General features: G+C 50.1%; 1 protein-coding gene and 1 long non-coding RNA gene across 3 annotated transcripts in view; both read right to left on the minus strand.

Annotated features, from left to right (window-relative positions):
- CHD8 (chromodomain helicase DNA binding protein 8) overlaps nucleotides 1-1,585 on the minus strand; it is a 79,408-nt gene extending 77,823 nt beyond the window's left edge. The window contains exon 1 of the mRNA XM_072921320.1: nucleotides 1,262-1,585. Coding sequence (XP_072777421.1) covers nucleotides 1,262-1,570 — 309 coding nt within the window. The 5' untranslated portion in view covers nucleotides 1,571-1,585. The remainder of the gene's footprint in view (nucleotides 1-1,261) is intronic.
- Nucleotides 1,586-3,468: 1,883 nt separating this feature from the next.
- Nucleotides 3,469-10,939, minus strand: LOC140681479 (uncharacterized). 2 transcript variants are annotated; one of them, XR_012052610.1, is made up of 3 exons: nucleotides 10,818-10,939; nucleotides 8,226-8,286; nucleotides 3,469-3,533 (listed from the first exon to the last, which is right to left on the minus strand). It is a non-coding gene; the product is annotated as an uncharacterized lncRNA (long non-coding RNA). The 2 variants fall into 2 exon arrangements; XR_012052611.1 differs by lacking the exons at nucleotides 8,226-8,286; nucleotides 10,818-10,939 and adding an exon at nucleotides 5,127-6,106.
- Between the last annotated feature and the right edge of the window lie 105 nt (nucleotides 10,940-11,044).

The raw sequence follows: 11,044 nt of genomic DNA on the forward strand, positions 1-11,044 counted from the left end.
GTGGCATGGACACAAGGACAGGGGTCAGTCAGGGGTCAGTGGTCAGTGGGATGGACACAGAAATCAGTGGTCAGTGGTCAGTGGGGTGGACACAGGGACAGGGGTCAGTCAGAGCTCAGTGGTCAGTGGTCAGTGGTCACTGGGATGGACACAAGGATAAGAGTCAGTCAGTGGTCAGTGGTCAGTGGGATGGACACAGGGGTCAGTGGTCAGTGGTCAGTGAGATAGATAAAGAGGGCAGTGGTCAGTGGGGATGGACACAGGGGTCAGTGGTCAGTCAGGAGGAGCAGGAGTCACTGCTCAGCCCAAATGGACACAAGAAGAAGGGTCAGTGGTCACCTGGCCACACCCAAACCCCCCAAATCTCACCTGGACACACCCAAACCTCACCTGGCCACACCCAAACCCCCCAAACCTCACCTGGCCACACCCAAACCCCCCTAAATTCCCCCAAATCCCCCCCAAACCCCACCTGAGCCCCACAAATGGCCCCCAAACCTCACCTGGCCACACCCAAACCTCACCTGACCACACCCAGACCTCACCTGGCCCCCCCAAATCCCACCTGGCCCCGCCCCCAGCCCCGCCCCGCTCACCTGGGCGGGCCCAAATGTCACCTGAGCCCCCCAAATTCCCCCCAAATCTCACCTGGCCACACCCAAACCCCACCCGGCCCCGCCCCCAGCCCCGCCCTGCTCACCTGGGTGGGCCCAAATCTCACCTGGCCACACCCAAAGCTCACCTGGCCACACCCAAACCCCCCCAAACCCCCTGAAAACCTCACCTGACCCCCTCAAACCTCACCTGACCACACCCAACCCCCCCAGCCCCGCCCCCAGCCCCGCCCCGCTCACCTGGCCACACCCAACCCCCCCCAAATCCCCCCCAAACCTCACCTGAGACCCCCAAATCCCCCCAAATCCCCCCAAAATCTTACCTGGCCCCCCCCAGGCCCCGCCCCAAGCCCCGCCCCGCTGAACTGACCCCCCCAAACCCCACCTGGCCACACCCACACCTCACCTGAGCCCCTCAAATTCCCCCCAAACCCCCTGAAATCCCCCCCAAACCCCACCTGGCCACACCCAAACCTCACCTGGCCACACCCAAACCTCACCTGGCCACACCCAAACCTCACCTGGCCACACCCAAACCTCACCTGGCCACACCCAAACCTCACCTGACCACACCCAAACCTCACCTGGCCACACCCAAACCTCACCTGGCCACACCCAAACCCCACCTGGCCACACCCAAACCTCACCTGTCCGGCCCCCAGGCCCAGCCCGGGTTTCAGGTGCGCCGCCGCGGGGCCTCCCGGCCCGGCCTTCAGGGGCTGCAGCAGCACCTGCTTCACCTGCCGGGCCCCGCCCCCGGAGGCCACGCCCCCCCCGGCCGAGGCCACGCCCACCGCGCCCGAGGCCACGCCCCCCAGCACCTTGGCCAATGAGAGCTTGCCGCCGTTGGGCGTGGCCGGGGCGGGGCCGGAGGGGGGAGGGGCTTTGAGGATGACGATTTTGGGGGGTGGGGGAGGGGGTGGGGGTGGGGGTGGGGGAGGGGCGGAGACCCCCATGAAGGGATTTCCCTGACTCAGCACTTCCGGGTCGGGGTGGGGGAGGGGCGGCGGGGGTGGGGGGGAGGGGCGGAGGAAGGAGGAGGGGGGGGAGGGGCGGGTTGGGGGGGTGGGGGAGGGGTGGGGGAGGGGTCCAAAGCTCCTGATAGGCCCAAAGCTTCGGCCAAGGGGTCAGGGGGGGGAGGGGCGGCCGCAGGGGTCACGAGGTCGTCGGGGAGGGGGTCGAGGCCGAAGAGGTTGGGGTCGTCAAAGAGGTCCATGATGGGGTCGGCCATGGCGGGGGGGCGGGACCCCCAAATTTGGGGGGCTGGGGGTCAAAAATCCGAAATTTGGGGGGTTGGGGGGTCAAAAAGCTGAAATTTGGGGATTCTGACCCCAAAAATATGAAATTTGGGGGTTGAGGGGCTGAAAATCCGAAATTTGGGGGGTTGAGGGGTCAAAAAGCTGAAATTTGGGGGTTTGGGGGGTCAAAAATCTGAAATTTGGGGGGTCTTGACCCCAAAAATCTGAAATTTAGGGGATTCTGACCCCAAAAATATGAAATTTGGGGGGTCTTGAGCCTAAAAATCTGAAATTTGGGGGGTTGAGGGGCTGAAAAGCTGAAATTTGGGGATCTGGACCCCAAAAATATGAAATTTGAGGGGTCTTGATTCCAAAAATATGAAATTTGGGGGGTTGGGGGCTGAAAATCCGAAATTTGGGCAGTTTTGACCCCAAAAATCAGAAATTTGGGGGGTTGAGGGGTCAAAAAGCTGAAATTTGGGGGTCTTGAGCCCAAAAATCTGAAATTTGAGGGGTCTTGATTCCCAAAATATGAAATTTGGGGGGTTGGGGGGTCAAAAAGCGGAAATTTGGGGGGTTGGGGGGCTGAAAAGGGGAAATTTGGGGGGTTGGGAGGTCAAAAAGTTGAAATTTTGGGGGTTGGGAGGTCAAAAATCCGAAATTTGGGGGGTTGAGGGGTCAAAAATCAGAAATTTAGGGGGTCTTAAACCTGAAAATCAGAAATTTAGGAGGTTCTGACCCCAAAAATCAGAAATTTGGGGGGTCTTGAGCCTGAAAATCCAAAATTTGGGGGGTTCTGACCCCAAAAATCAGAAATTTGGGGGGTTGAGAGGCTGAAAATCTGAAATTTAGGGGGTGTTGACCCCAAAAATATGAAATTTGGGGGGTCTTGGTCCCAAAAATCTGAAATTTAGGGATTTGAGGGGCTGAAAATCTGAAATTTGGGGGTTCTGACCCCAAAAATCAGAAATTTGTAGTTCTTGACCCTAAAAATCTGAAATTTGGGGTGTCTTGAGCCTGAAAATCCAAAATTTGGGGAGTCTGGACCCCAAAAATCCAAAATTTGGGGGGTTGAGGGGCTGAAAATCTGAAATTTAGGAAGTTCTGACCCCAAAAATATGAAATTTGTAGGTCTGGACCCCAAAAATCTGAAATTTGGGGGGTCTTGAGCCCAAAAATCTGAAATTTGGGGGGTCTGGATCCCAAAAATCTGAAATTTAGGGGGTCTTGACCCTGAAAATCCAAAATTTAGGAGGTTGACCCCAAAAATCTGAAATTTCGGGAAGATTTGGGATGTCCTGACTCCAAAAATCTGAAATTTGGGGGGTTTTGATGGAGATTTGGGGGTCTTGACCCCAAAATTCCGAAATTTGGGGAGATTTGGGACGTCCTGACTCCAAAAATCTGAAATTTGGGGGGTTTTGATGGAGATTTGGGGGTCTTGACCTCAAAAAATGGGAATTTGGGGGGGTTTAGGGGTCTAGACCCCCCCAAAAAATGAAATTTGGGGGTTCTGGGGGGGATTTTGGGGGATTTTTGGGGGATTTTGGGGGGAATTTGAGGGATTTTGAGGGATTTTGGGGGGAATTTGAGGGATTTTGGGGAAATTTGAGGGATTTGGGGGGAATTTGGGGGTTTTTGGGGGGCTCTTCTCAGGCTGGGGGGGCTCCGGAGCTCCAGGCTGTGGGGAGAGAAAAGGGGGGTCAGGGGGACCCCCAAACTGGGGGAACTGGGACCCCAAACTGGGGGAACTGGAACCCCAAACTGGGACCCCAATTTTGAGTAACTGGACCCCAAATTTTGATTAAATGGGACCCCAAACTGGGATCCCAAATTTGGGTAACTGGGCCCCAATTTTGGGTAACTGGGACCCCAATTTTGGTTAAATTGGACCCCAAACTGGGACCCCAATTTTGGGTAACTGGAATCCCAAACTGGCCCAAACTGGGACCCCAATTTTGGGTAACTGGGACCCCAATTTTGGGTTACTGGGACCCCAATTTTGGGTCACTGGGACCCCAAACTGGGGTAACTGGGAGCCCAAACTGGGACCCCAATTTTGGGTAACTGGGACCCCAAACTGGGGAAACTGGGACCCCAATTTTGATTAAATGGGACCCCAAACTGGGACCCCAATTTTGGGTAACTGGGACCCCAATTTTGGGTAACTGTGATCCCAAACTGGGGGAACTGGGAGCCCAATTTTGGATAATTGGAACCCTAAACTGGGACCCCAATTTTGGGGAACTGGGACCCCAAACTGACCCAAACTGGGATCCCAATTTTGGGTAACTGGGACCCCAATTTTGATTAAATGGGAAACCAAACTGGGACCCCAATTTTGGGTCACTGGGACCCCAAATTTTGATTAAATGGGACCCCAAACTGGGAGCCCAATTTTGGGTAACTGGGACCCCAAACTGGGGAAACTGGGACCCCAAATTTTGATTAAATGGGACCCCAAACTGGGATCCAAATTTTGGGGAACTGGGACCACAATTTTGGATAACTGGGACCCCAAACTGGGACCCCAATTTTGGGGAACTGGGAGCCCAAACTGGGATCCAAATTTTGGGGAACTGGGACCCCAATTGTGGGGAACTGGGACCCCAATTTTGGGGAACTGGGACCCCAATTTCGGTTAAATGGGACCCCAAACTGGGATCCCAATTTTGGGTAACTGGGAGCCCAAATTTTGACCCCAATTTTCGGTAACTGGGACAACAATTTGGGGTAACTGGGACCCCAAACTGAGGGAACTGGGACCCCAATTTTGGGTAACTGGGACCCCAAACTGGGGTAACTGGGAGCCCAAACTGGGACCCCAATTTTGGGGAACTGGGACCCCAAACTGGGACCCCAATTTTGAGGAACTGAACCCCAAATTTTGATTAAATGGGACCCCAAATTTTGATTAAATGGGACCCCAAACTGGGACCCCAATTTTGGGGAACTGGGACCCCAATTTTGGGTAACTGGGACCCCAATTTTGGGTATTTGGAACCCCAAACTGGGACCCCAATTTTGAGTAATTGGACCCCGAATTTTGATTAAATGGGACCCCAAATTTTGATTAAATGGGACCCCAAACTGGGACCCCAATTTTGGGTAACTGTGATCCCAAACTGGCCCAAACTGGGACCCCAATTTTGGGGAACTGGGACCCCAATTTTGGTTAAATGGGACCCCCAAACCACCCCCCCCCTCCCCTCAGGACTCTCCGAGTTTCCCCTCACGAGGCTCCATTTCCCCCCCCCCCCCATTCCCGCCTTACCTGAGGGAGCGGAGCGGGGGAAGGGCGGGGAATTCCGCCGCCCCGCCGGCACGGGGGGGTTCTTTGGGGTGGGTTTCCCCTCAGGAATGATATTTTTAATTCGTTAAATTTCGATTAAAAAGGTGAAATTTGGAGGTTTTTTTTTTGTGGGGGGCGCGGGGGGGCGCCCCCCCCCCCACGCCGCGCGCGCGCGCTCCGAGCCCGGGGCGCCCTCGCGGAGCCGCTCGCGGCGCAACGCAACGCGCGGCCTGGCCACGCCCACCACCACGCACGGAGCCTTCCCATTGGCTGGGAGGAGCCGGCGGCGCGCGGTGATTGGTGGAGGAGGTGTCAGCAGGGTGAGTTGTGCGCGCTCACCCGGAAGAGGAGCGGGGTGGCCGCGGCGCTGCCGGAACGCGCGGGACAGGCGGGAGCGAGGGCAGCCCCGCCGGCCGCCATTTTGTGGTGGGGGGGAGCGAGGGGTCCTTCGCCCTCAGAATGACGAAAATCGGGAAAATGAATAAAAATGGAATTAATAAAAATGGAAATGAACGGGATTTGGAGGGTTTGAGCCCAAAATGAACGGGGGATGGGGGGAGAAAGGGATGGAGAGGCGGAAGAGACAAAGTTGAGGGGGTGGGGGAGGAAAGGGGAAATGGGGAAAAATGGGGAAAAAGGGGCAAAAATAGGTAAAAAAGGGGGAAATCGGGAAAAAATGGGTAAATATGGTAAAAAAAGAGGAATGGGGTAAAAAAGGGGGGGAATGGGGCAGAAATAGGTAAAAAAAAGGAAATGGGGCAAAAAGTTGTGAAAATTGGGTAAAAAATGGGTAAAAAACGGGGAAATGGGGCAAAAATAGATAAAAAATGGGGAAATTGGGAAATAATGGGGTAAATTGAGTAAAAAAAAAAGAGGAATGGGGGAAATGGGGCAGAAATAGGTAAAAAAGGGAAATGGGGAAAAAAAACCTGGGAAAATTGGGTAAAAATGGGTAAAAAACGGGGAAATGGGGCAAAAATAGATAAAAAGGGGGAAATTGGGAAATAATGGGGTAAATTGAGTAAAAAAAAGAGGAATGGGGTAAAAAAGGGGGGGAAATTGGGCGGAAAGAGGTAAAAAAAGGGAAAGGGGCAAAAAAATGGGAAAATTGGGTAAAAAATGGGTAAAAAACGGGGAAATGTGGCAAAAAAAGATAAAAAAGGGGGAAATTGGGAAATAAAGGGGTAAATTGAGTAAAAAAAAGAGGAATGGGGTAAAAAAAGGGGGAAAATGGGGCAGAAATAGGTAAAAAAAGGGAAATGGGGCCAAAAAAACTGGAAAATTGGGTAAAAAATGGGTAAAAAACGGCGAAATGGGGCAAAAGAAACTGGGGAAATTGGGTAAAAAAAATATGGGTTAAAAAAGGGGGAAATTGGATAAATAAAGGGGAATGGGATAAAAAAGGGGGGGAATGGGGCAGAAATAGGTAAAAAATGGGAAATGGGGGAAAAAAACCTGGGAAAATTTGGTAAAAAATGGGTAAAAAACGGGGAAATGGGGCAAAAAAAAAGGGGGGAAATTGGGTTTTAAAAAATGGGTTAAAAAAGGGGGAAATTGGGTAAATAAAGGGGAATGGGGTAAAAAAGGGGGGGAAATGGGGCGGAAAGAGGTAAAAAAAGGGAAATGAGGCAAAAAAAACCTGGGAAAATTGGTAAAAAAGGGGGAAATTGGGTAAAAATCCGGTAAAAAATGTGGGAAATTGGGTAAAAATAGATGAAAAAGGGGAAACAGGGGAAAAAAGGGGGAAATTGGGGAAAAAGGGGGAAATTGAGTAAAAATCAGGTAAAAATGGGGAAATGGGGAAATAAACCTGGGGAAATTGGGGAAAAAATGGGAAATTGGGCAAAAATCTGGGAAAAATGGGAAATTCAGTGAAAAATGGGGAAATTGGGTAAAAAAAGGTAAAAAAGGGGGGGGAAATTGAGTAAAAATAGGCAAAAAGGGGGGGAAATGGGTAAAAATTGGGAAATTGGGTAAAAAATGGGGGAAATTGGGTAAAAATAGGTAAAAAAGAGGGAAGTTGGGTAAAAAACAGGAAAAAATTGAGAATTTGGTAAAAATAGGTAAAAAAAGAGGGGAAATTGGGTAAAAATAGGTTAAAAAGGTGGGAAATTGGGTAAAAAATACGAAAATGTGGCAAAAATCATCTAAAAATGAAATAAAAGGGGGAAATTGGGTAAAAATAGGGCAAAAAAAGGGTAAATTGGGTAAAAAATGGGAAATGGGGTAAAAAAATGAAGAACTTGGGTAAAAAATGGGGAAATCAGGTAAAAAAAGGTGAAATTGGTAAAAACAGGGAATAAAGGTGGAAATAGATTAAAAAATGGGGGAAATTGATTAAAAAAAAAAAGGTTAAAAAGGGGGAAATTGGGAAAAAAAAGGGGAAATGGGGTGAAAAAGGGGAAATAGGGTAAAAAAGGGGAAATGGGGTAAAAAAAGGGGGAAATTGGGTGAAAACCTGGGGAAATTGGGCAAAACCAGGGAAAATGGAGTAAAAAATGGGAAAATCAGGTAAAAAAGGGGAAAATGGGGAAAAAACAGGCAAAATTGGGAAAAAATGGGAAAATTGGGCAAAATTCAGAAAAGTGGGGCTAAAAGGGCCAAGATTGGGCTGAAAATGCCCCAAAATTGCAGGAAATGGCCCCAAAAAACCCTCAGAGATTTGGGCTCAAAACCTCTTTAAAAGGCAAAAAAAAAATGGAAATAAAGGGTTGCAAAAATGGGCAAAAATGGGCAAAAAATGGATAAAATGGCCAAAAATTGGGTAAAATGGTTTAAAAATTTAAAAAATGGTGAAAATTTGGTAAAATTGTGCAAAAAATGAATAAAATGGCACAAAAAAATGAATAAAAATGCACCAAGAATATTAAAATTGGCTCAAATTTGATAAATATGGACCCAAAATTATACAAAACATAAAATTTTGGGGTCCCAGTCTGGAATTTGGGGTTAAAACACCAAATTTTGGGGTCCCAGTCCTGAATTTGGGGTTAAAACTCCAAATTTTGGGGTCCCAGTCTCGAATTTGGGGTTAAAATTCCAAATTTTGGGTGTGCCCAACCTCTTGGCCCCGCCCCTCACCTCTGATTGGTGCCACCCGCGATGACGTCACCGGCCTCGGGCCAATGGGGAGCGCAGGGTCCTGAAAAGGGGCGGAGCTTCATACTATGGGGGCGGGGCTTCCTCAGTGACCCCAAAATCTCCTGATTTCACCCCAAAATCCCCAAACTTCCTGATTTTACCCCAAAATCTCCTGATTTCACCCCAAAAATCTCCTGAGAGCTCAAAATCCTCCTGATTTCACCCCAAAAATCACCGAAGAGCCCAAAAATCTCCTGGTTTCACCCCAAAATTACCTGAGGGCCCCAAAATATCCAGATTTCACCCCAAAATCTCCTGATTCCACCCCAAAACCTCCTAAGAGCTCAAAATCCTCCTGATTTTACCCAAAATCTCCCGATTTCACCCCAAAAATCTCCTGATTTCCCCAAAATCTCCAGAGAGCCCCAAAACGGCCTCTGAGATCCCCAAATTTCCTCATTTCTGCCAAAAATCCGCTCATTTCTCCCCAAAAACTGACCCAAATCCCCTCAAACTTTCCAAATTCCCACATTTCTCCCCAAATCCCCTCAAATACCCTCAAATTCCCCAAATTCCCTCATTTCTACCCCAAATTCCCTCAAATTCCCCAAATTTTCTCAATTCTCCCCAAATCTCCTCATTTTTGCCCAAATTCCCTCAAATTCCCCAAATTTTCTCAATTCTCCCCAAATCTCCTAATTTTTCACCCAAATCCTCTCAAACTCCCCAAATCTCTTCATTTTTCACCCAAATCCCCTCAAACTCCTCAAATCCAACAAAATTCCCTTATTTTTGACCCAAACCCCCTCATTTTTGACCCAAATCCCCTCATTTTTGCCCAAATCCCCTCATTTTTCACCCAAATTCCCTCAAACTCCCCAAATCCCCTCGTTTTTCATCCAAATCCCCCCAAACTCCCCAATTCCCCTCATTTCTCCCCAAACTCCCTCATTTTTGCCCAAATCCTCTCATTTTTAAGCCAAATCCCCTCAAACTCCCCAAATCCCCTCATTTCTCCCTCACACTCCCTCATTTTTGCCCAAATCCCCTCGTTTTTCACCTAAATCTCCTCATTTTTGCCCAAATCCCCTCATTTTTCACCCAAATCCCCTCAAACTCCCCAAATCCCCTCGTTTTTCATCCAAACTCCCTCATTTTTGCCCAAATCCCCTCATTTCTCCCCAAACTCTCTCATTTTTTGCCCAAATCTCCTCATTTTTCACCCAAATCCCCTCAAACTCCCTCATTCCCCCTCAAATCCCCTCAAACTCCCCAAATCCCCTCATTTTTCCCCCAAATCCCCTCATTTTTCCCCCAAATCCCCTCATTTTTGCCCAAATCCCCTCATTTTTCACCCAAATCCCCTCAAACTCCCCAAATTCCCTCATTTCTCCCTCAAACTTCCTCATTTTTGCCTAAATCTCCTCATTTTTCACCCAAATCCCCTCAAACTCCCCAAATCTCCTCATTTTTCACCCAAATTCCCTCAAACTCCCCAAATCCCCTCATTTCTCCCTCAAACTCCCTCATTTTTGCCCAAATCCCCTCATTTTTGCCCAAATCCCCTCAAATTCCCCAAATCTCCTCGTTTTTCACCCAAATCCCCTCAAACTCCCCAAATCCCCTCATTTTTCACCCAAATCCCCTCATTTTTGCCCAAATCCTCTCATTTTTCACCCAAATCCCCTCATTTTTAACCAAATCTCCTAATTTCTCCCCAAACTCCCTCATTTTTGCCCAAATCTCCTCATTTTTCACCCAAACCCCCCCAAAATCCCCTCAAACTCCCCAAATCCCCTCATTTCTCCCCAAACTCCCTCATTTTTGCCCAAATCTCCTCATTTTTCACCCAAATCCCCTCAAACTCCCCAAATCCCCTCATTTTTCACCCAAATCCCCTCAAACTCCTGAAATCCCCTCATTTCTCCCCAAACTCCCCCATTTTTGCCCAAATCTCCTCATTTTTCGCCCAAAGCCCCTCAAACTCCCTCATTCCCCCTCAAATCCCCTCAAACTCCCCAAATCTCCTCGTTTTTCACCCAAACTCCCTCATTTTTGCCCAAATCCCCTCATTTTTCACCCAAATCCCTTCAAACTCCCCAAATCCCCTCATTTTTCACCCAAACCCCCTCAAACTCCCAAAATCCCTTCATTTTTCACCCAAACCCCCCCAAAACCCCCCCAAACTCTCCAAATCCCCTCATTTTTCACCCAAACTCCCTCATTTTTGCCCAAATCCTCTCATTTTTCACCCAAATCCCCCCAACCCTTCTCATTTTTCCCCAAATCCCCTCATTTTTCACCCAAACCCCCCCAAAATCCCCTCAAACTCCCCAAATCTCCCCAAAATTCCCCCAAAATCCCCCCTCAAACCCCCCCCCCCTCACCCCCCCTCACTCCCTCCTCCCACAACCCCTCGGGGCCCCCCCCACCCCCCCGGGCCGGCCCCAAATCCGCCCGAATTCGCCCCAAAATCTGCCCCGGACCCCTCCCCCCCCCCCCCCCCCCCCCCCCCTCCCCTCCCCCCCCTCGCCCCCCTCCCCCCCCCGCCCCGCCCCTCCCCCCCCCCGCCCGTCGCCGCCGATGACGCACCGCCCGCGCCGCGCGCGCCCGCCGCTGGCGCCCCGCCCCTTCCGGCGGCGCTCCTCCCTCTTCTCTATGATCCTCCCCCTTAGTTCCTCCCCTCATCAGCGCTCCGCCCTTCCGCTTCCGGTAGCCGCTCTAGCACAGTCCTCCAACCTCATTTATGCGTTAATTCCCTGTCTTTTTTTAACCAAAAAAAAGTCAAATTGCAATAAAACGACCCAAAATGTTGTTGG

The sequence above is a fragment of the Taeniopygia guttata genome, chromosome 36 (assembly GCF_048771995.1).
Source record: "Taeniopygia guttata chromosome 36, bTaeGut7.mat, whole genome shotgun sequence".
Taxonomy (NCBI): domain Eukaryota; kingdom Metazoa; phylum Chordata; class Aves; order Passeriformes; family Estrildidae; genus Taeniopygia; species Taeniopygia guttata.